The sequence below is a fragment of the Stegastes partitus genome, unplaced genomic scaffold (assembly GCF_000690725.1).
Source record: "Stegastes partitus isolate 25-593 unplaced genomic scaffold, Stegastes_partitus-1.0.2 Scaffold750, whole genome shotgun sequence".
NCBI classification, from domain to species: domain Eukaryota; kingdom Metazoa; phylum Chordata; class Actinopteri; family Pomacentridae; genus Stegastes; species Stegastes partitus.
In genome coordinates, this window is record NW_007578481.1 from 120,354 (window position 1) to 145,271 (window position 24,918).

At 41.7% G+C, this 24,918-nt stretch overlaps 1 protein-coding gene across 1 annotated transcript in view; it reads right to left on the reverse strand.

Moving 5' to 3' along the window:
* Window positions 1–22,202, reverse strand: part of LOC103364461 (myosin-9-like) — a 32,859-nt gene extending 10,657 nt beyond the window's left edge. Inside the window, exons 1-32 of the mRNA XM_008291591.1 lie at window positions 21,968–22,202; window positions 16,771–16,961; window positions 16,491–16,631; window positions 16,244–16,400; window positions 15,705–15,732; window positions 14,579–14,672; window positions 14,140–14,160; window positions 12,053–12,145; window positions 10,602–10,665; window positions 10,127–10,225; window positions 9,635–9,778; window positions 8,966–9,061; window positions 8,767–8,843; window positions 8,368–8,562; window positions 7,717–7,890; window positions 7,308–7,481; window positions 6,392–6,506; window positions 5,882–6,072; window positions 5,630–5,751; window positions 5,046–5,115; window positions 4,785–4,945; window positions 4,555–4,663; window positions 3,653–3,784; window positions 3,209–3,415; window positions 2,970–3,107; window positions 2,725–2,848; window positions 2,459–2,630; window positions 2,094–2,306; window positions 1,350–1,494; window positions 1,053–1,259; window positions 793–897; window positions 112–264 (exon numbers count right to left, since the gene is read on the reverse strand). Coding sequence (XP_008289813.1) covers window positions 112–264; window positions 793–897; window positions 1,053–1,259; window positions 1,350–1,494; window positions 2,094–2,306; window positions 2,459–2,630; window positions 2,725–2,848; window positions 2,970–3,107; window positions 3,209–3,415; window positions 3,653–3,784; window positions 4,555–4,663; window positions 4,785–4,945; window positions 5,046–5,115; window positions 5,630–5,751; window positions 5,882–6,072; window positions 6,392–6,506; window positions 7,308–7,481; window positions 7,717–7,890; window positions 8,368–8,562; window positions 8,767–8,843; window positions 8,966–9,061; window positions 9,635–9,778; window positions 10,127–10,225; window positions 10,602–10,665; window positions 12,053–12,145; window positions 14,140–14,160; window positions 14,579–14,672; window positions 15,705–15,732; window positions 16,244–16,400; window positions 16,491–16,631; window positions 16,771–16,956 — 4,107 coding nt within the window. The 5' untranslated portion in view covers window positions 16,957–16,961; window positions 21,968–22,202. The remainder of the gene's footprint in view (window positions 1–111; window positions 265–792; window positions 898–1,052; window positions 1,260–1,349; window positions 1,495–2,093; window positions 2,307–2,458; window positions 2,631–2,724; window positions 2,849–2,969; window positions 3,108–3,208; window positions 3,416–3,652; window positions 3,785–4,554; window positions 4,664–4,784; window positions 4,946–5,045; window positions 5,116–5,629; window positions 5,752–5,881; window positions 6,073–6,391; window positions 6,507–7,307; window positions 7,482–7,716; window positions 7,891–8,367; window positions 8,563–8,766; window positions 8,844–8,965; window positions 9,062–9,634; window positions 9,779–10,126; window positions 10,226–10,601; window positions 10,666–12,052; window positions 12,146–14,139; window positions 14,161–14,578; window positions 14,673–15,704; window positions 15,733–16,243; window positions 16,401–16,490; window positions 16,632–16,770; window positions 16,962–21,967) is intronic.
* Between the last annotated feature and the right edge of the window lie 2,716 nt (window positions 22,203–24,918).

A 24,918-nucleotide genomic window follows, 5' to 3' on the forward strand; every position in this document is an offset into this window, starting at 1 on the left:
ACGATTAATCCTATTCAGATATTTGAAAATGCATTTGTTCACAATGTGTTTGAATGTGTCCCCTACTGATCTAAGACTAAATCAACTCTCTTGAATGCTATGTTGACTGACCTGGGCCTGCAGAGTGGTAACTTGTTTCTCCACGTTCTTCTTGCTCTCCTCCTCTTCCTCCAGCAACTCCTGCAGACTGTTCTGTTCGTCCTCCATCTGCCTCAGGCGGGTCGACAGGGAGAGTTTCTGCCGAGTTTCCTCCTGGAGCAGCTCCTGGAGTTCAGTGAAGGAAACATCTCAACTTTAGAAAAGCAATCTTCGAATCAGACACTTTTGGCTCAGTTTTTGTCAGTCTCGTGCACTTGCTGTTCAGCCTAAATACTTGTTTAGATTTTTGTAGAAATTGCATCACAGAAGGTAATAATCTGCCATTATCAGCTCTGTTTGCAGTGATACCATTGATTTACTGGATTACTTTTTATTTAATCACGAAGTAAACTTCCAAACATGATCACTACAGGGTAAAATCTGAAGGTATAAGTGCCTTTTTTTCTACTATGTACAACCATAATGCAGCTTTTCTGAACAGATTTCTAGTTAATATTTTTTGAAATTTGTGGATCACATCTGTGTGTTCAGATTTCAGAGAGAAATGAGAGCAAATATGATGTAAATTCAGTCAGTTGTGTGATAAAGCATAACACATATTAGCCTGTTGCTGAGCTGTGCAACAGATATCATTTGAGATTATAATACACTTACCACCAGTAGTAATAAACAAGCCTGTGTTTATGTTAGTACCTGTGTGTCCTGCAGCTGAGACTCCACAGAGGAAAGGTCCTTGCTGGATTTGATGTTCTTGCCGTCTGCTTCACTCAGGAGGCTGTTTACGTTGTCAAGCTCCGACTAGACACCAGACAGAAGAACAATTATGTTTCCATACTCCGTCCAATCAACCACTTGTTCCCTCCTTACAGAAATATCATCACATGCATCCTTCATGTCAAATGCATCTTTGAACTCTGCATTCATTCATTCATTCTCAGTCCAACCATGCGTACCTGCATCTTGGTTATCTTGTCGGAGAACTCCTGCCTCTGTCGCTCACTTTCTCCAAATTTAACCTGCAGTTCTTGAACCTGGGCTTCGGCCTTCTTGCGACGGTGCTCAGAATCTCCTTTGCCTTGTGTCAGAGTCTTCAGCTCGATCTGCAGCTCGTTCCACTCGCTCTCCAGGGCCTGCTTGGCTTTCTCCACCGACACCTTGTTCTGCAGGAGCGACACATACGACTCGTGTTACCGGTGTTGTTGGGAGCGTTTTGTGGCACCTTTCTCTCCTCCGACCACACCGTTCATTACCCTCTTGGCCTGCTCCAGCTGCTCGTTGAGCTCGTCAAACGCCTGATTGTGTTTGTGTCTCATGTCGGCCATCTGCTGCTCGTGAAGCTTGGCCTCTTCGTCCAGCGTCTTCTTCAGCTGGGTGACCTCCGTCTCACGCTTGGACCTGAGTGGATGAAATCAAAAAAAGAAATTAAATAATAAAGGCCAAGATGTGACTCTCACAGGACATGAGTTGAAACAGCTGATTTCCATGTGGTGTCTCCTTGTAAACCTCATGTGGACGTGAGCTATCATCCAACAACATACAGTATGTCCAAACTAATGCTAACGATAATAAATAACAAGGACAATATTAACAGTAACAGCAACAGCATCAATGACAATGACTACAATAATAGTAATAATGATAATAATCTTAATTTATACAGCATACAAAGTGCTTCTAAATGAAACAGACAAGTCAAACTCATTAGAATTTAAAAGACAAGTAAACCAACATCATGTTCGAAGACATAAACATTATTAAAAGAAGAAAAAAAAAACATAATTCAAAGAAAACAAAAACCTAAAATCAGGAAAGGTTCTCCAATAAAAGTTTGCTTTAAGAAGCAACCTAGTGTAATAAATATTATATCAATATTTCAGGCATTTAAGTGCAAATTAAATGGTAAGTGTACGTTAAAAAGAATTTTTAGGACTGAGAACTTGTCAGGTAATATATTTTTCCCAGTACTTGTTGGACTGTAATAGTCTGACCGTTACCTGAGCTCCTGCTGTGCTGCAGTTGAATCCAAAGTGTCCTCCAGCTCGGTCTTAAGAGCCTCCAGCTCCTCTCCCAGGTCTCTGCGGTGTTTCTCAGCCTTGGAGCGAGCCTGCCTCTCCAGCTCCAGGTCCTCCTGCAGCTCTGAGATCTGGGCATCCAACTCCCGGATCTTCTTGTGGGCCGTGTTCTTAGCTGCAGCCTCTTCTTCAATCCTGAAGTTGTGGTGAAGAGAAGAGGTGAGATCGACATACAGCTACTCTGTGCCCATGGAAAAGATGATCTAGAGCAGGGGTGTCATTTTTGCTTCTGCATCCTACCAACGATTTCACTACAGGAAAAACCAAACTCTGTGTGTTGGTCTGACCTGGCCAGTGCATTAAGAAGCTCCTCCTCTTTCTTTTCCAGCTGAGCTCGAAGTTCGGCAATTTGAGCCTGGAGGTCTGCAATCTGGTCGCTGAGCTCAGTGGAGTCTCCCTCAAGTTTACGACGATTCTTCTCCAACTCCTGACGCCCTTTCTCCTCTTTTCTCAGACGATCTGTGTAAAAAAAAATTTAAATACATGAAATAACTGCAACAACCAAATAATTACTTTACACTAGAACAGCATTAAAAATAAATAAATAAATTACCTTCCAAGTCTGTGATCATGGCTTCATGTTTGTTCTTGAGTTTCTGCAGGCTTTTGGACTTTTCTTCCTCCTCGGTCAAGTTGGTGGTGAACTCAGAGATCCTCTCCTCCAGCAGCTTCTTCTCCTGAAGTATACAAAAATAAAAACCAAATATTTAACTTGTTGTCTCAGCTGCAGTGGTTTGTGATGTTTGTGATGCATGTGAACTGATCAGTACTGGTCTGGATTAACACGCTGCACGAGACCTTGTTGAGTTTGCTGTTCTGGTCGTCCAGCACCATGATCTCCTCCTCTTGTTTCTTCAATTTGGCATCCGTGGTGACTTTCTCCATCTGGAGCTTCTGTCTGGCTGCTTCCTCTTCGTCCAGCTGCTGCTCCAGTTCCTGGATGAACAACACAAACAATCAGCGTTTACAACAAACACGCATCTTGTTTTTTTTTTTCCCCATCACATCTTAAATTCTGTCATCGGGACTTCACTGACCGTGATGTTCTGCTGCATCTTTTTTCTATCGGTTTGCATCTGTGTGACCCTCTCCTCCTCTTCCTCCAGGCGAGACTCCAGGTCGTGCAGGATCTCCTCCAGCTCCTGTTTCCGGGTGGCCAGTCGAGATCTCATCTCTTCAGCCTCTGCACAGAGCTCCGTCTCTGCCTGGAGCTGCTCCTGAAGAGCCAACTTCTCGGCATTCAGCTAGTAGAGGAGGGTCAGAGTCAGAGTGAGGTGATTAAATCTCAGCGCTGCATCATTCAGAAGAAAATCTGTCACAATGATGCTTGTTTTTTTATGAATTATTTCCTTTCATGCAGGATATTAATGCTGCAACAATCTCACAAGAGAAAACCCAACGCAGAGCTAAATTTGACATTTTCTCGAAGATTTTTATCAAAGACTGCTCAAAGTTGAAGCTTCCTTCACTTTGACTTTTACCTGCTGCTGCTTGGTCTCGAATTCTTTGAGCTGCTCCTCGGCCTGCAGTTGTCTCTCCTTCACCTTCACCAGCTCCTCTTCCTTGGCCAACATCTCCTCCTCCTGCCGGGTCACTTGCAGCAGAGGCTTCACCTGGAGGATAAATATGAAAAAAATTGACCCAATGTTTGATAAACAGATGAAAGATATTCTTGAAGATGAAACAGCACTCTCATGTGAAAGACTGCTGCTGATGAAATCTACTTTCTTTGCTTTATTACAACTTCCGCAAGGTTGAGATGTCAGTAACTCACCAGCAGCTTAAGGGTATGTAGACAAAAATCAGAACCAAGTCTGAGCAGACCTGTGAAAATTAGCTGCAAACAAACCTTTAAAGTGATTTGGACTTGACTTGCAGGTAAAACATAATGTCTTGTGCATCATTTACTTTCTGTCGCAAAATCACACCATCATGAATAATTAGTAAACTGGAAAACACTAAAATCATTACAAAACAATTAATTTAGGAAAATAAATCAGTTTTCTCTTATGTTAATTAAAATTATTGTGTATTTTCTTGCAGCTACACTCATGTTTTCGTGTGCTTCCAGTTATGAAAAGAGCTGTTTCCAGTTTTTGTCAGCTGTTCAAGATGAAGCATTTTTGCTCATCTTTTGTATGTCACACAGCTGGAAACCTTTAACTGCCACCTAAGTAATCGATTTTGATCCCTGGCAGCACAGAAATCATTGCTCAGCTTTGTTCCCAGTTCACAACATTTCAAAAATCATTCTCTGAACTGTTAAGCTGATGATGTTGAACAGGATTACTTGTTGGAGTCAAAGCACCATTCATCAGTGTGTTCGCTCTTCGAACGCAGTCACAAATGTGACCAACTTTCACTTCCTTCGTGAACCGCTTACCTTTGTGAAAAGCCTCCACCACTGCCAGTTCCTGAGTTTGAGATAAGCTGCACAGTTTCGCTGGATGACTTTCATGGCTGTCAGCTGCTGCTGTCTCTTGGCAAAAGCTCTGCAGGTTGAAAAGTAAATCTCTCATCATCACACCGATTCAGACAACAGCTTCATGTCAAACCATTATGCACAGATGCCGATTGTAAATGTGACGCATCAGATGAAGTGATCCTTCGTACTTGCGGGCCACGTATCCTCGGCACCAGGCCTGGAAGCTGATGATCACGTCGGTGATCTTCATGTCTCTCTCCTCCTCCAGCTGAGCCAGGACTCCGGCTCTGAAGAACACTTTGCTTTGACCGATGCGGAACAGATTCGGGTCGAGCTCCAGGGCTTTGATCTGATATGGAGAAGAGAGAAGAGGCTCAGTGATTTGTGAAAGAAGACTTGAAAGTGGCAGTTTTAAAAATCATGATTTCTAAAACTGATCTTGCTCTTACCATGAGCACACAGGCTTGCTTCCCATCCATAAAGCCTTTGGGAATGGCACTGGGAGTGAGGATTTCATATCTGAGGGAGACGAGCAGAATTCAATAATTACTAAAGTAGTCTGACTCCTTCTACTAAATAAGGATTAAGGAGGACGATTAATTTTAGAATTAAACTTCCACTTGTAGGTACATTTACTGTTGCAGCTGCATTTTTCATTTCTGTCTGACACGTATCTAATGGAGCTTTTATTTTACTCAATCCAGTTGTCTACACACTTTGCAATGAGGCTTCTATTTTTCTTTTACTTCAACTGACCAAAAGTGCATATCTACAGTGACGATACGTTATGCTCTAAACTCAACTAACCTATATCTCAATACTGGGCCTGAACACTCTTCTGTTTGTAGTCACTGGGAATGATTCTCTTTTTTTGGATCTTATCCATTTTACATGTTTGTTCTGCCTGACACCAGAAGGTTTTGATCAGAATGGTGATATTTAAAAAAGAGGTTATGATTAAAATGTGTCACTTCAATGTTTTGTCTGAAAACACTGTAGGATGATTGCTATAGACGAATCAATCTAAACTCACCTCTGTCTGAACTCCTGGAAGACGATGCGATTGGGGAAACCCTGTCTGCAGATACGAATCCCCTCCAAGACTCCGTTACACCTGAGCTGGTCCAGAACCAGGTGAGGCTCCAGTTTACCAGCCTGAAGGAGGAAACAAAGATTGCAGTTTAAGATTTGTTCACGTGGATGTAAGTGAGTTTTAGTTCTCTTATAACACTTATGCATTGATTTCTGCACAGCTGCAGTGCTGATAAATACGGTTATGTTGTACCTTCTTCTCGTGGTTGGGGATGATGCAGCGGACAAAGTTGGGGTTGGTGTTCCTCAGTGTGGCCATGAGGTTCCCCAGCTGCTCCTTGTACAGCTGGCCCACGGTACGGAACATGCCCTTGCGGGATTTGAACGCACCGTGCATAGAGTCCGACATTCCTGCCACTTTGTCGAGTCCAACAATACGATCCACTGTGAAGATGAACGCAGAGAAGACATTAGCTGTTGGGATGTTCCATTGATTTCTTATGACAAATAACTGTCTGTTGGACCATTGAGCGATTCTTCTACTATTGGCTCATCTTTGTGTTGACATCGGATTAGCAGCAGATTATAAAGGTGACTAATTTAAACTTGGTTTTCTCTGGTTCACTTTGGCAGAAGGAGGCACAGAAAAATGTCTAATTTCACATCAAAACACGTGTCAACAGATGTCCCATTTACAACCACGTGATGCTTAAAACCATCTTAACAGCATGAGATCATGGATAAATGTATTTACACCACTTACTGTCTCTCCACAGGTCAGACGTGAACTTGTCTGTCGACTGGTTGAGCAAAGTGGCCACACATTCATTCAGCGGATCCATGTTTTTCATCAACCATTCATCTGCCTTGTAGTCCACCTGCAGAGGAGACGTTTGAAATGAAGCTGAGGCTACCAGGACAACATGGTTACTTTAATTTAACGGTTTAATGCCGCATCTTATTCTGAAACACAATATTTGTGACATTGACTTTAAGCTGCAAATTATATAAATTACATTTGGAAAGAAATTGGAGCCAAATTTTGTATATTAAGATTTCAGTCAAAGCTGTACGTTGTTATTTTACCACCATCTAGTGACTAAAAGTGAGTACATTTACTCAAGTACTATACTTCAGTGTAACTGTCAGATACTATACTTCACTATTATCATTTCGGTAGACAATAATTTCCTTTTTACTCCAGTAAACTGATGACACATATAGCAAGTAGCTTGAGATTGATGCTCTGAACCAAAAAAAACTGTTGGTGGGTTTGAATGACATGATGACTTTGAAAAAAATGTTAGAATATTACAGAATTCATCAGAGAAGAAACCATTAAGATAAAGAACTGTCTGCTTTTTTGAGCAGTCTTCTGTGATTTTACTGGCTTTAACTTGTGTCTGAGTGTTTGAATTTTCTCCTAACTACATTTAAAAGGATCCAAGTATCTTTCCATCACTGCAGAATTTAAACTTCTGCTGGTTTTCTGTTCTATAAGAACATGGAACCATCTGGGGTGATGGGATACTGACAGAAAAAGGAAAACTTCGCTCATTTATAACACTTTTTTAGGGAACGTGTTTTCTTTGGGCTGGCAAGTGTAAAAGAAAAACACTAATAAATTGAACAATCATCAAAAACGTGACAATTTTAACACCACAAACTTGCTGTCTGACCTTCCCAGCGTAGTGCATGATGCAGAAATCTACATCGTCCTTGAGTTTCTTGGGTTTCTGGAACTTGGGGTGCGTTCCCTGCTCCTGAACCACCTTCTCCACAAAGCTCTTGTCTGTGGCTTTGGGGAACCAGCACTCTTCATCCAGCAGAGCCAGGATGCCTGGAGGACCGGCCTGTGACCAAGAGGACAATCATCAGTCTGCAGCCCAGAGGAATCCAGACGGAGTTTAATCTTTGTCATGCTACGTGTCTCAACCTGTATGACACAACTGTTTGCTGCAGAAAATACTGTGACGTCTGTCGAAAGGTTGTGACTAATAATCTGAGGTGTCAGTCCAGGTCGAGACAGGCACAGCTGGCGTTACTCTACGAGCCCTGAGGAGGAAGAACAGCTGGGAGACGTCTTACAGGCTTTTCGATGAGGTCGATGCAGGGCTGCAGGTCGAGGCCGAAGTCGATGAAGCTCCACTCGATGCCCTCCCTCTGGTACTCCTCCTGCTCCAGGATGAACATGGTGTGGTTGAAGAGCTGCTGCAGCTTCTCGTTGGTGTAGTTGATGCACAGCTGCTCAAACGAGTTCAACTGTGGGAGAGAAATCAAGATGCTATTAGTTTATTTGTCAACTGGCAGACAACTGAGAAACCGTTTTACTAATTTTATAACCAAGTTTTGTCCTTGTTCCAGCCTCTCAAATGTAAATATTTTAGTTGTTTTGGGCTGGCTTTAGGACATTGTCAGATCAAAAATGTCTGAATTCCAACTATTTTCTGATAGTTTGTCGAACAATCTTTACATTCATGATTAATAATGTCAGAATTGGTTGTAGCTGCAAAATGAATGTATTGAAATCAAGCTCAACCACTTAATGTGAAACATGCTTAGCCCAAATAAACATCACAACACGTGAAACACATCAAAATAAGAACTCATCCATCTTTTTGTTGCTTTCATTAAAAAAAGGTCTTAAAATGGTGTTAAACTCTGCACAAAGCTAACACAGAGTCTCTGACCACAAACATAAAGTTTCAGCTCACATCTGTTGAGCCCTGAACACCTCACCTCAAAGATCTCAAACCCAGCGATGTCCAGGATGCCGATGAAAGAAGCTCCCTGCCTCTTGGTCTTGTCCAAAGCTTTATTGATTCTCAGGACCAGCCAGCGGAACATCCTCTCGTAAGAGGCTTTGGCCAGAGCCTCGACAGCAAACTCTGCCTGCTCCTGAGTCTGGGCCTTCTGGACGTAGTCTCTGCCAACCTGGAAAATAAGAAATACTCTGATTTTATGATGTGCATAATAAAGCCATCATTGGAAACTAAACGATTCAGTTTGGATGGCAAGCTGTCTCTCAAATGAGAAAACATTTGGATTTCAAACTGTGTGGCTATAATAAGAAGATGCAGCAAACATATCATATAATTTGTTTTAAAACAAGCGGAATGCACTAGTGGGTATGCGGACCTTGATTCTGGGAGACAGGATGGCTCGTGTGAAGTCGGTCACGTTGATGCCCAGCAGATGACACACTTTCTGAGCAGCTGGGGGTGAAACATGAGGATCATATCAGAGCATGATGGATAAAATGGTGGGAGACAGACAGCATGCACACAGGACAAGATGATGATGCCGATAATGATGGTGTCCGTGTAAACGTGCGTACCGGTGTCATCGGGCATGGAGGCCTGGTCGCTGTGACGCTCCTTCTTGAAACTCATGTTCCCCAACTGCAGCACAGCCGACACCACCTTCAACAGACCTGAGCAGGAAACGGCAGAAATCAGTCTGCTGCAGAGGAAAGAACCTCGCATGATGTTTGTCAGCCTCTGTTTGATAGGCATGTTATCTTAAAAATATATAGAATGAATATATATATTCAGCAGAAACGAGCAGAAACTGTAGAAACAGAAAGAATCATCAGATTTCCAACAGTCTAAGCTTAAAATCATGTCATTTTAACAAAAAAATAAATAAAATCTACAAAACATCGTATTAAAAAAATCCCTTCGAAGGCACGCTCTATGCACTCATGATAAATGAGGCCCCAGGACTTTATTCTGCAGTGAGTAATGGGCTCAAAGTGGGGCAAAATGGGACGGGAAGGGGGGGAAAAAAAGCTGCATCAGAGGGTTAATCTGGTGCTATTATAAAATACGCCGAAGAAACTCGTCATATACAACAAGATGAAAAAAAACCAAACACCTTTTTTACATTCAAGAATGTTAAATTAGTCAATAACTAACTTAATACATCCAAATATACAGCCAACTAGATCTGCAACTAACTATTGGGAACTACTACAAAAAAATGCAGTCTCTCAGAGGTCAGGTACCGATTCTTTCCTCCTCTGGGATGCTCATGATCTTGAAGGCGTCCATGGTTTCGACGAACATGTCTTTGTCCTGCTGCCCAGGAATCGTCACATTTCCGTTGGACAGGAATCGGTACTTGCTGTAATCCTCCAGACACAACTCAGCTGGAAAGGAAAAAGAAAGGAGAGTTATTATTTAGCAACCCAATCCATTTTACAGCTGGAGAGACTTGGGCCATGCGTTGACATGGGACTGTTGGCTCTACGTGGCTTCAGGTGGCGCTGTGTGAAAACCGATGAGAGAAAAAGGAACCTCGATCTTGGCCTCTTAAGTCAACCATCTGTGATGTAGTCAGACACATTTCTCAAAGACTCCTGTCGAAAGCATCAATTTGACTCTTGAACTGCAAGTCATGTTCAGCTGTCAGTGCAACCACAGTCATGTTGCAACGCTCTACTTCAGCTTTCTGTCGCGCAGCTCTGGTGTTGTAATAAATTGGTTTCAGTACTTACAGCGCAGCTTGTCTCCGGCTCCGGTCAGCATGTAGTAGAAGACGTGGAAACTCCTCTCATCTTTAGCTTGTCTGATGGCTCGAGACTTCTCCAGCAGATCTGACAACATCTCAGTCAAGGACAACCAGATACAAAAGCGAGCGCAGCAGAACAACAGCATCTTTAAAATGTAACTGGGGACTTATTTCCAATTTGGGACCTAAGTTTGCACTTCTAATGATGTTTAACTGACATTTAGGCCCCTTCTGACAGAAAGGCCCAGTGTCAAAAACTAGCTCTAATACTTTTGATATGTCAGTGGGTGTTATGCTCACATGGTGCAAATTGCCGATGAAATATGTTACACAAATCCATCATAAACAACTAACATGGTGTCAGGGATAACCCAGCATAGAAACACTGCTTTGCATCTAGGATTCTGTGTGCAGAGGTTTATTACAAACCCTTTACTCATCTTGCTTTTTAAAAAGGATACAAGTTTCAATGTTTGCTCCAACGATGTATCCATTGACGTCAAAGTTGATCCTGATAAATTTTCCCTTAAAAGAGAAAACAAATCATTTCAATATGCAGCACTAAACTAATGTTTTTAGGAATTACTCTGAGATGATGCAACATCAATTTTGCACATTGATTTCAGTTTACCCATCATAGGGATGAAACTGCTGCTCATTAAGACAGTTGTTTAACCCTCTGAAGCCCCACACTTGCCAGCGGGTTTAAAAAAAACAAAAAAACAACCAAACTAACAAAAACACCATTCATCAGTCAGAAGTGATAAAAACAGAAAGAACTGAAGGATGTTCAATTTTCCTGTTGCGAAAATACAATCAAATCTCACCTTAAAATGTAGATATTGCATAAAAATAACTTTATTATATGAAGCTAATTCTGATAATTTGCTAAAAAATTAACCGTTTTCATAAACCAGATTCTCTAAAAAACAAAAAATTCTGTGGTCCTTGATGCAACTGTGAAGCCATTAGTGACTCATCTGTGAATGACAGCCATGTGACAGAAATTTACGGACTTTTCAGCTGAACTGCAGACTGGGTTTTTACAGAGCAGACAGGACACAAGTACATCCATCCATCCATTATCTATACACCGCTTAATCCTCACTGGGGTCACGGGGGGGCTGGAGTCTATCCCAGTCTATCACAGGGCCACACTTAGAGACAGACAACCAAGCACACTCACACAATTTATAATCACCAAATAACCTCAACATGTTTTTGGACTGTGGGAGGAAGCCGGAGAACCCGGAGAGAACCCACGCTGCACGCGGAGAACCCTGCAAACCCCACAGGTGTCCTCATCAGGACATGAACCGGCGACCTTCTAGCTGCGAGGCAACGGTGCTAACCACCGAGCCACCTTGCAGCCCCAGGGGACAAGTATGAAAACAAAAGCATAAATAGTAAAGTATCTATAACATGTAGAACCACCATCTTTTCCCAGTTTTGGTAACACCAGTAGGCCCTTAGAATGTGAATTCTACTTCTAGTCATGGTTGTGCCGTTTCCATAGCGGTGCAGGACTTTATCGCAGTGAAAAATTAGCCCAAAGCGAGTAAAAATGCGACAGGAGCAAAAAAATAAAAAATGCCCATGACCTGCTTGGAGTTCAGAGGGTTAATACCTTGTTGCTCTGGAGAACTTTTTACAATCTTAGAAAATCACACTGATGGTGTCATCTAGATTTTGTCGTCTCAGACTTGTCAGATTTTTAAAAGGCAGCCCACATTACAAAGTGGAGAGTGAAGCTCAAAGGATGTGGGTGTTTCCAGACAGGGAGGCTCTAATAACAGGAGGGGGCAATGATCAGTTGCATTACGATAAGTGTAGGGTCTAGGTGTTGGAGCTTCACACGTAATATTAGGTAGCGATACAAAACAGTAATAAAACCTAATGGAACAGCCCTTACAAATCTCGAGGAGTTGTCGTTCTTGACCGTCTTTGCGTTGCCGAAGGCCTCCAGGATGGGATTGGCTTGCAGCAGCTGCTTCTCCAGTTCCCCCTGACGGACAGAAACAAGCATCAGACCAAACTATAGTCTTCAGTATTATTTTATCGTGATTCCTACATGGACATTAACCAAGCAAGCGCGACTTTAAATCATGCATTTTCTTGCAGCGCTGGCAAACTTTCATTGGTGAACACAAAACATGTGCAATGACTCAGTCGCCTTATTAAAAACCAATACACGTTGAAAAAGAATGACTTCCGGGGATGTTATTGTTGCCCAACCAGCTCACACACACAAACACACAAGTAAAAACTGAACTCCACACATTCCAGCTCACATTCCCGCAGCACGGCAAGCCCACTCAAGCACCAAACCATGTAAGGCCGTCTCTGTCCATGCAAGCACAAACACGACAACACAAGAAGCACACGGGAAGGTTAGCCAAGACGCCCTGAAGGAAATGCAGGAGTGCAACATCCCAACATACGTACAGCTACCCAACAATGACAAAATCAGCCCTGAGCAGATGACAAACAATAAAAAAAAAACAGGTGGTGGGTGGAGTGGGAAACCTTCACCTACAGTAGCCTCAAACTGGGTTCAAACACCTCAGTGCAGTTCAGCCTCAGATTAAGTTACCGTTCGACTGCTTTACTGCCGCAGGTGTAATAACACTCCAGCAGATCTCCCTCGATATTCCCTGGACTCATACAAGACTTTTAATTTTGAATGAAAAACTACTTTTAGTATTTTTAAAGACCCTATTTAACTCATCTAAAACTTATGATGGGGGTTAAGGTTGAGAACAAATGTTGACATACACTTATAAAGACCATGTATATAATAAGTAGTCTTGAGTTTCCAATGACTCCTATTACTCAGAACTTTCTACGATGGTAACACATGCTTTATTTTTCTTTTTTTTTCCTTCATAGATTCATTAAAGGTCCTCTGGAAATATGAAAAACTCTGCTGAGTCAGAAATATAGACACAGCAATGCTAATATTTGGCTAAATATCTCATGCTTTTTGTAGGCTTCCACAAGCTTCTGGCTCCATCTTTGACCCTTCTCTGAATAGAACTGGCGAACATGAACTAAATTTGTTGGCTTTCAGACACAGACTTGTTTCTTCAGCACAGTCTACAGGTCCTCTACGGGATTTAAGTCGGGACTTTGGGAGGACCAGTCTAAAACTTTAATTGTAGCCTGATTTAGCAATTTCTTTACCGCTTTTGATGTGTGTTTGAAGACATCGTCTTGCTCAAACACCCAACAGCGTCCAAGGCCCAACCCTCTTGCTGATGATTTTAAGTTTTCCCAAAAGCTTGTGGAGTTAATTCTCCTCCTTTATTGTTCCATTTACTTTGTGTAAAGCGTCAGTTTCAGAGGCTGAAACAAAAACAGCCCCAGAGCATAATACTGCCACCACCATGCTTGACGGCCGGTTGGGGTTAAAGGCCTCGTCTTCTCTCCTCCAAACATATTTCTGGTCATTGTGGCTAAGCAGCTCAATTTTTGTTTCATCTGTCCACAGGTCTTTCCTCCAGAAGGCCTTCTCTTTGTCCATGTGATCAGCAGCATCACAGAAAATTAAGAATTAAAAGGAGTCATTGGAAACATAAGACTGCCATCATATACATAATCTTTAAAAGTGTATGTGGAAGCTTTTTATCACAACTGTATGTGTCAACCTGCTTTGTACACTTCTGCTTTTGTACAGATTAAACATGATGCTGCTAGATGGAGTTTGTTCCTTTAAACAAAGACTCTGTTTCAGCTCTCAGTGCTAATCTAAGCCAACTAGTTGCAGCTTGATATTTACCACACAAACATGACAGTGGTATCAGTCTTTCCATCTTTTTCATCTAACTCTCGGCATTAACTTTCTCGGGCATTTCCCAAACTGTACAACTGTTTCCTTAAAGCCACGGCATATTTTTGAGTAATCTGGAATGCATTTCCTTCAATACCCAGACAAAGACAATAACATTTTCTGTTAGTAGTGTAATACGAACACTTATGGAGTCAGAGAGATGAACTCACATGTGACAACACAGCACTGCCCTGGAGAAAAGGTAAAAAAAAGATATAGTTCAAAACATTTGATACCAACTTCAGCACAAAAATTACATAACTGCAGAGGAAACCTGGTGTCACTTCAGGAGTCAGAAAAATGATTTATGAGGTACTCCATGTGAAGTCTTGTTAAATAACCTACATATAAGAATAGTAGTACAAGTACAAACACACGCAGACACACATCTGCCTTCTGCTTCAATATAAGTAACCGCGGAGGTGAGGCAGGCAGGTCGAGGCCTGAAGCAGGAATGCTCAGTAGTCGCCTCGCTGCTTGTTCAGATACACAACATTATACAGATGGAAGAACAGGGAGGCAGGAGACAGCGGAGAAGATCAGAGGACAGAAAAACACTGGAAAGTTTCCATCGTGGTTGTTTGAATGAAAAACTGAAGCAGCACTGACCTGGTCTTTCTTGGACTTGAATGAAGAGGCAACATGTGCAAGATACTGAATGACTTTCTTTGTGTTTTCTGTTTTTCCTGCTCCTGATTCCCCACTATAGAGACAGTAGAGATATATACGCATATTATGCTTCAGAAAGGACTCATTTCTATGAAACAGGGAGAGTATTCTGATAATTAATAGTGCAGAAATACATATTAAGGTCAAGAATGAACTCTGAATCTCTTTATTTAAACCAACAAATCAAATCTAACAGTCACTTTCACAGTATCTGTGCATACTTTATCTGCCGATATAGATCATGTGATAAGATCAAAAGCTACAGAAATACAACTAAACAGAGCCTGAAGTAAGACTAGCTGTTTTGTGGTTGGGTGTGTATTTTAGGAAAAAGAAGGACAATAAAGTTTAACCTAAAGTTGGAGGGCAGAACTTTTACATATAAATAAATGTCATGGTCACATTGAAGCCAAACTGCTGATTCATCCCATCTGTGCAACGTAAGGGTCTCTACTAGTATACGAGAGCTACAAATCTGCTGTCTGTGACGACATTTCCGTGCTGGTACACTGGAAACAATATGTTTAATGTCAATAAGCACTGATTGGTTTGCCAGAGCTTTACAGGGGGACCTATGAGCATCCTAGAAAGGTTTTTGATACTCAGCATAAAAAAAAAGAATTCTGCAATCGTAAGAAGGATTCTGGTCTAAGAAAAAAATTAAAAAATAAAGAAAGTCATGGATGATAATACATCACATGCACACACTGACAGTGTTTATGTAATTGCTGTCACTATCAGCAGGGGGAGACTACAGATACACACTGCAGCTTTAAATCTACAACAATAATGGACACTTGAGAAACAATATACATACACTGATATCAACACTATTTAAGACCAATTTGTTAGAAAATGTGCTAATTCTCACATTAAGAGTGCACAGAGCACAATATCATCATTTATTGTAGCTGAGCTGAATCCAGCTGCAGATTCAGGTGGAAACTCTGTCACGGTTCATCACTACAAGCAACAGTTTCCACATACGTTACTCATTTTTATTTAAGAAAAATAGAGACTCTAGATGCTTCAGATTAGTCGGTACAAACAGAAAAGAGTGACGTACGTGCAAAGGATGGACTGGTCCTCACGGTCTGTTACAGGAAGAGAAAGAGGAGAATGCAGATTAGGAAAAACAGAATTGAAATAAAAGAAAACAAAAGCAGCTGACGTGAAGGTAAGGAATTTGCTCGGTCGCATGCTGGTTGATTGTTGGACTCTGCGGGTTGTGTGGCAGAAAATGTGTGTGTATGCAATTCAACTGAACCGATTACTGTTCAGTCAACCAGCAGAAAAAAACCACAAACAAAAATAATTATTCTCTGGATCCAGCTGCTCATTTAAGAAGATTACATCTATTTGTTTGAAAAAATAAATTATATATCTCAGGATGTTAGACTGATGGTCAGACAAAAAAAACAACTGTTTGAAAAAATCATCTTTGGACTTTTGGAGATGATTCACTGTTGCAGTCTTTAAACCATCCCAGCATTTACTGTTGATGTAAACACACTCAGAGTCTCTGCACTGTGTGTGTACTTTATCAAATAACGTCCAGCATTGCCAAACATACGATTTTTCTTTACAAAAGTGCAGTGGCGGTACCCTGCATCATGCTCCTGTAGGCCGTGTCGGTGATGGCGTAGATGTGAGGAGGCATCTCGTGCCTCTTCTTGCCCTTGTACATGTTCACGATGTCCTCGGTGTAGATGGGCAGGTACTTGTATGGGTTGATGACCACGCAGAACAGACCAGAATACGTCTGCATAAAACAGAAGATGTGACGGTTAAAGAGGAGCATTAACACCATGAAGAGAGACCTGTGACAAGAGGTAAATACACCCAGACTCACATAGATGAGGCCAGAGTAGTATCTCTCTTTGAGGTTGTGCAGCACAGACGCCTCGTTCAGGCAGGTGAGCTCGGCCATGTCCTCCACCTTGTTGAACTTGGGTGGGTTCATCTTCTGGATGTCATCCTTGTTTACCTTCACCTGAGAATCACAGAAACAAGGCACCTGTCAGATGGGCTTCTGGACGAGGATTAAAGTGTTAACATGCCTGTTCAGGTCAACATTTAACAAATTCTGCTAAAAGTTTAACAGATTCAGAATTAGAAGAGAAATTCTCCACCTTCTTGCCAGAGTCCGCCAGCTCCACCAGACACTCTTCTCCCTTCTCCTCTTTGACTGATCCGGCCTCGAAGCCCAGTTTCTCGCTGGGGACCCACACCAGCTTCTTGGTGGCCCAGTCGGCCTGAGCCAGGGGGTTGCTCACCCCCCCGCGGTCCCCATACAGGAACTTGTCTGCGTCCGTCATGGTAGCTTTGGGAGAGAGCAAGAGAGGAGTTTAAACAAATGTAAAGCCATTTTGAACAGTTTTGATTTTTCAAGATGAGTTGAAATAGTTTGTAAAGACAAGAAAAGATTCAACTGATTGATATTTTTACTGTGGATCAAGCGGTGCAATCAAAACAGCAGTCCTGCTTTAAATATCACTGTTGTGAACATCACGAACATCTCCACTGAGAAGTTTGTGTTTTCATGTATTAGAACTTAACTGTCTATGGTGGACATTTTGCTCGTGGGCCAAGAAAAAAAATATTGTTTTAGAGCAGACAGCTTCAATGTGGATCCAGTTACTTTACATTTTTGTGTGACGGGAAAATAGTAGGTACAACAGACAGAAAATATCCTGTGAACTCTCAGTGACAGTGCAGGTTGATAATATCAAAGCATCATCCATCCATTATCTATACACCGCTTAATCCTCACCAGGGTCATGGGGGAGCTGGAGTCTATCCCAGCTGACTCAGGGTGAAGGCAGAAGACACCCTGGACAGGTCACCAGTCTATCACAGGGCTACACTTAGAGACAGACAACCAAGCACACTCACATTCACACCTACAGACAATTTAGAATCACCAATTAACCTCAACATGTTTTTGGACTGTGTGGGAGGAAGCCGGAGAACCCGGAGAGAACCCACGCTGCACAGGGAGAACATGCAAACTCCACACAGAAAGATCCTGGGTGTCCTCACTGGGACGTGATCTAACCGTGAGGTGACGGTGCTAACCACCCTGCAGCCCCTGAAGCATCATAATAAACTCAGACAGACGGCAGCGCTCAGGAGTCTGAGTCACATTCTGCACAAAAGCCTTTTGTTCCTGGGTAAGAATCAGTATTTAGGTTTATTATAAAACCAGCAGTTAGTCATCTGTGTGTTTGATCAAGACTCGGATTAAACACTTGTTGACTTGAAGAGGCTTCAGACAATGAATGTACAATAGGTTGAGTTCAGCAGGGGACCTTCTCTGCTGCACGTCGTCCTTCCTGACATCTCTTTATCAAGACCAGTACTATGTGAGAGAACTGCAGCTTGGTGGAGGTGTTAACTTTAGGTAGTTCAACTCTGCGGTCCTCTGTGATGCCGTTACTGTACTTGACTGCAATATGTTAAGGAAATCGTAGTGTAAAGTTGGGAGAAAATATAATGGCAGAATGCAGATTCTTATTTCTTCTGACTTACAGAAAAAACAAAAGTCTTTACTTCTATTGTTACAGTTAGAAAAAAGTGTTAAATTTAGATCAACTGGTGACAAATTCTCAACCGTCGTGTGAACCCACATCTGTGTCACATGTGGTTTGAAAAGACAATCATCAGAAAGTGTGACTGGTACAGAGACAGTCCTTTGATCGGTGGCTGTAAAAGTCCACTTTAGAATGCAGCTTTATTGAAATGACAAATAAAAAAGAAAGAGAAGAAAACGGGCTGTTGGCAAGCTGGAATATGACTTTAACGTTTACAACTCCACCACTTGTCCTCTAGGAAGTCATTTCAGACTTGGATGTGTCTGACAACGGGATCCTGTCCCCCCAAAAATGTCCAACAACTTCACCGAACCCTTCGCGAAGAATTCATTCCCGACTCGTGATATCTGACCTATGAGCTCACTCTCCATCTGATCATTATCATTTCCAAAGTAGTGCGTACTCGGTTGCTTTATGACATCCATTCTGCTGCACAGATGACTAACCAAAAGCCGTAAGTTGAAACGAATGAGTAGGCGTTAACTTCTCAGCGTGCAGTGCGGCAGGTAAAGAGCCACTTGCGTCATTCATGTGCGATGATACGTCGGTGTGTTGGCCTTTTCACATGAGTATAACTGAGGTATATGTGCACTCACAAACAACGCTGTTCCAGGCGATGAAATTCACTGAACCGTCGGGAGGAACAGGTTTGGGCACATCGTTGTCTCGGTAACATCTGTCTGAAGTTCACTGTATTATTATGAACATGAAGCCTCTTTATGCGTGACCTACAAACCCGACTTCACGCCAGAGCTCTTAAAACAGACAATAGGCGACGATTTTCACATTATGTTCCTTAAGGATCATAGAAAGTTGGGCTCAGTTTTAAATGATGTGAAGCTCAAAGCTATCAGACGAAGCAATTAGTCACTTTCCAGCTGAGCGTCTTCTACCTGTCCATCCTTTATTCCCTTCCTGGCCCACATTCCTTCCTCACCAACTCATTACGCAGAATTCCACAAATTCCCAACTCCTGCTTGCAGCCCTTCATTTAATTCCTCAACTTCCACCTGGTTTAATGAAGCTATTACACGCGTATCATTCTGCTCTTTTACAGCAGTTTAAGCCGCTTCTGATGGAGGTCGGCTGAGGGATGCTTTGCTTTGCAGGCAGAGAGGCAGGAAGGAATGCTGAAACAAGCCCAGGCAGAGAGAGAAATGTCATTATTTCCCGACCACACCCTGCAGAAACACTGTGTGCTGCACTGGGAAAAGTAAAAATGGCCTAAAAAAAAAAACATAAAATCATCACCTGGATGAAGCTTTTACCAGCAGCAGTAACATGAAGAGTTTGAAGTGATTCATGGTCATTTAAAGACAAGAATGTAATTATGAAACAATTGGATGAATGATAACGGTTATTAGAAAAGAAGAGCTTATTGATTCTGATATTAAAGGTCATTTGGGAATAATGTCAAAAGAGTTTGTGACAAAAGGTTATTTCATAAAACAAAAATGCTCTTTATCTCTGTGCAACCAGATGCCATGGCATTTTTTTTTAAAATTTTTAATAATATAAAAAATAAAGCTTTGCCTGCAGGTTTCACCCCAAATCAAATTAGTGACATAAGTTTCTTGAATGGATTGTAATTTGTTTTTTAAAAAAAAGCCAAAACTAGAACGTGAACATAGATTCTGCAGCATTAATGTGTTTTTTTCCGTCTTGTCAGATTCATTTTACGAATCCAGGTCGAAAATATTAACTTAAAAGAATCAGAGATGATCAGATTCATTTAAAATAAACACACTGGGGGTACGTGGCTGTAAAAACTGCTCCAAATCATGCAAATAACTAAATTTAATGCATAAAAATGAAGAGGATTCAGCAGCATTTGTTGCATTCAAGACAGACAATTAGGATCTGAATTATTACAAGCTGCTCTGTAGATGTAGATAATATAGACAGGAAAACTATAAATGATGTCGCCTCACAGGAACATCAGCACTTATCAGTCCTAAAGGCTTCACACGTGTCGATTTTTATCTATCGAGCCCCCAAAACCATAAATGAACCTCAGAAAACTTCCTCTTCTGCGATTTGATTCTCGCGAGAGGAGGCCGAGGATGCTCTATGAGCAGCAGCAGAGCGCCTGTGTGTGAGTTCAGGGGGAGATAAAGACACAGATAGAGTGTGAGTGTGTTTATAGAGCGAGGGATAAAGGGATCAGTGCACAAGGTGTCATCTGTGTCTCTCTTAAGTTCATTATGTGCTCAGACTCTTTAAGATCAGTGGGGGAGGAGGAGGAGGAACACACTGACATTACTTCTGGTTTTACCGTGAAACCCTGCAGGGCGTTTAAAGCTGCAGCACAAACAGAGAAAACGACACGTACAGTTTGGATACAAGCAACCAAACGCATCTTTTATCAACACCCCCTGAAACCACAGCCTGAACTTGTGATGTTCACATGTACGGTGAAGCGATCCATATGGGCCAACTTCCTCAGGAAGTTGCACAAACTCTGTCTTGGCACATCGTGACACCCTGTAATTCAGAAATCCTCTCTTGCACTCTTCTCGTATCGATTCCTACCACTTGAACGAACCAACACGTCCTCTCTCAAAAATAACCACATCTGGAGGCCGAACCACACCAGATGTTCCCCCCAAAACCTGTTAACCTTCAGGACGTTCCTATTGTCTGCATGGATCCGTTTAATCTCTTGTGTTCTTCGGCACGTTTTCAGCAGCACCTCCATTCTCCTGCTCTTGTCCTGTTCTTGGCTGACGGTCAATCCCTGCTTTATCCAGGTTCTTACCTAACTCAGAGAGCACGAGTCCTGCCATCTGCAGCCTGACGCGGCCGGCCGACTGTTTAGACAGCGACAACGTTGCAACACTGACTTCAGGGATTAGAAGATGTTTGATTGAGAGACTTGAGGGACCGAGTAGGAAAGTTGTTTGCACTTCATTTTTTGGCACAACATTTAATGAGAGCTGCACTTAGTGGGCGTTTCTGCAGCACCTCAAATGACTTTATGGCAGCAGCAGTTCTGTTTGATGTCCAAAACAGGAAGACAGCATTATGACCAACAAACTAACTTTTGCAAGTCACGCATAGGAACACAAACATCAGCTGCGGTGGCCTTTGAAAGATGAAGCTGATAATTCATGAAAGACGGTAGTCTTTTGTGACTTCATGCCAATTATGTGCCCTGAAGGCAGCAGCAGTTGGGTGTGTGCAGGTTGGTTAATCAAAGAAAAAAAAAAAAAAGTCATGTCAGTCATCAGACGAACAAACTGCACCGCAAGTAAGAAAAACAAGAAAATAGAAATCTGATGCACACCAGAGGATGGGCCTGTTCTTCCTGTTGGCCTCACTGTGCTTTTTTTTTTTACCAATTCCTTGGAAATAAGGGAAACCTGAAACCCTCCAATCAAAGTTGTCACACAGGTGAAGCGTTTGAGCCTAAAGTGATGGTTACAGAGGTTCCAAACTGGTTGATTACTGGTTATACTGGTGTGAGCAGAGTGTTAAATTATCAGTCTTGACCGAGCCAAACTCCTGATTGAAATTCTTTTTGACACACTGCACTAATATTCGCTGATCAATGGAGCATGCGCAGTCACCTGAGCTTGTTCTCAGCTGCGCCTCATTTCTCATCATCAAGAACTTAATTGATTTAAATTTAAGCTGATTAAAAATGAGCTCATAATCGTTCCTATCTGCTGGAGTACAGATTAGACCCACAGAGCTCTGTGTACCTGCAGAACAAAAAAAAAAGGAGAACACACACCTGGTTTTCAGCTGCAGGCACTGTGGGTGAAGCTCCTCCTGTGTCCGTGTTGGCAGCAGCTCAGTTCTGCTCGACGACACTTTGTTCACAAACCAGCAGCTGCTCAGGAAGAAGAAGAAGAAGAAAAAGAAAAACCCTGTCCTGGTCGTGGTTCTGGTGTCTGCAGAGTCTCCGCTCAGGCGGTGCAGTTGCTCAGGTGGGGCTCGCTGAGGATGGACGCTCCGCACCTTTGATCCGCCCTGTTTTATTTTTTGCAGGTAAGTTAAAGGCTCCGCCCCCTTCCGTCCTGGGTGCTGCGTTCAAGAGCAACACGGAAAAAGCTGAAGTTGTAGCAGCTGTGGCTACAAAAACTGGACACTTAATACAAGCAGAGGCGCTGTTTTTGTTTGTTTGTTTGTTGTTTGTTGTTTAAAAAATCTGTATGCGATGCAAAGAAAAAATATATATATCAGCAAGAGTGGCAGGAAAATATGCGATATATATGTGTGTGTGTGTGTGTGTGTGTGTGTGTGTGTGTTTTAAATACAGGACATTTCAGAATCACTAATTAACCTCAACATGTTTTTGGACCTTGTGGGAGGAAGCTGGAGAACCCGGAGAGAACCCACGCTGCACGGGGAGAACATGGGAGACTCCACGCAGAAAGGGTGTCCTCACTGGGACGCGAACCAGCGACCTTCTCGCTGTGAGGCTAATCACCGCCCCCCCGTGCAGCCCTTTTTACAGTCAATATGTTCAATATTTTTTATTCTAGGATTTGATTAGATCGTATTTTTTATGTGACACAAGACAACAGTTCAGACATTTTTGTTAAACATTTTTTTTATTCATTATTTCAAATAAAGCAAATATCTTTCGAAAGTAATATATATTTTTGTGTGTGTTTGTGTGTTTGTGTCTGTGTGATAGAAATACAATTTTTGGTGTGTTTTTTACAGTCAACATGCACAATATTTTTTATTCTAAGATTTTATTAGATTGTATTTGTTATTTGACACAACAGTGAACACTTGTAAAATTACAGTTCAAGCTATGTTTTTGTTTGTTTGTTTTTTTACTTTTTTAAAATTAATTTCAAGTAAAGGCAAATATCTTTCAAATATAACATATTTTCTTAATAATATATTGTAAAAAAAAAAAAAAAAAAAGTAAATTAAAAAGTCAGTAAAACATTGTAAAAGAATGAATCACCATATATAAAAAATCTATGTCGATGTGGACATTATTTCCATTTTTGGCCTGTTTTGTTGTTGTTTTTTTTAAATATTATTATTATAAGAGGATTCACGTTTTTAAAAAACGTGCTTTTAGAATTAAAAAAAAAAAGACCCTTTATTTAAATTATCTGTAGTTTAACAAAACAGGGGAAAACAGAATAATAACAATAAACTGAGTGCAGAAATCAGTCCTGTGCATTTGTTGCTGTGTGGAGTCGGACAGAAAATGAACCATCTATGAACACCTTCCCTTAGGACAGACTATGTGCTGTCAATAATACACTCTAGAAAGTATTTACTAACATAGTTACATGAATGGTTGCGAAATAAAATAAAAACTAGGTTTGTAGAGCAATTGTGTTTTCTGAGTGTAATGCAGACGGAGAGAAATCCAGTAACTACAAAGAAAACAGCTGGTTTATAAACCAGTGAGTCGATTTACAGAAGAATCGTTCATCAACAGTGATGAGAATCGATTCATCACTTATCAGGCAAAGAACAAACCAGCAAAATATTTTAGTTTCAAACTTCTCAGAGTTTTGCTGCTTTTCTTGTTTTTCAACCAGTTACATTTTTTTATGTTGGTCAGACGAAACAAACAAGACTCCCCCGTGGCTCTGCTTGTCACTGTTTTCTGATGTGATTAACAATATAATCATGTTAATATTGACAAAACAAAGCTCAAATTCTTTAGATATATTGTGTAATACGTGGGGAAAATCTGTACAAAAGTCATCTTCTTAAAGATACGGCTTGTCCTTTGCTCGGCCTGATAAAAGCCAGTGAACTTTACTTTTTTTTACAGTACAGTTTCTAAAAAGTGCTAAAAAGATTAACAGATGAGCGACTATTGTTGAATGATGCCAGCGTTGGAGGTCCATGTGTAGGAATGCGGAGCCTCGCCTGTACCTGCAACAGGAGCAGGGGTGTGGCACTGCTGATGTGTCCAAGGTGGAAATATGACACAAAGCACATACATGGATCTGCACAGGGGGATCAAATGTAGACCAACACGTAGGACTGCTAGAAACCCAGACTATGTGTTAAAATATTGGAGTTTAACTGTTCTCGTGGCAGCTCAGTGAGTCCGGTGTTGGTACAAACATAGAACCTACAGGGGGTCAGTCCACTGGGGTGTCCTGTACAAACAAGCTCAAATCTAACTTAATTAAATATAAATGAAGTCAAAAGAAAAGGTCATGATCTGCTACATCACATCCCAAACAAGGTGAAAGTTCTACCTGCGTTCGTCCACCAATGAGCTTTGGCTTTAATTTCCTGCCTTATATGGTCAAAGAGAGCAGACAGAAAGAAAGAAAGAGGTTTCCAGAAAGAGACGAGGCTGCAGAGCTCAGAGGAGGAGGAGGGAGGCGGCGTCTATTGTTTAGGGGTTTTTTCTTTTTCTTTTTTTTTTTGGCCTGTGGTGTAAAGTTTCTTTTCGAGGCCTGTCATTACTCGGAGCTCAGGTCCTCCCGTTGTCTCACGCCGGTCACACATCAAAGATGAGCAGATAGGAGTGTAGAGGCAGCAAGTTGCAGCATGAAGCAGGCAGACGCGCTGTGGGTGAACATATATGGCTTTTGACTGGTTTTCACTGCAGGCGGTAAAATAATCCAACTTCAGATTAATGTTAAATTAATGGTTTTAAAGAGGTAACAGATTAGCCGAGCAAGTGAGAATAAAAACAAACATGACAGACACACACAAGCATCAGCAGCTCGTGTTGCACAGAAA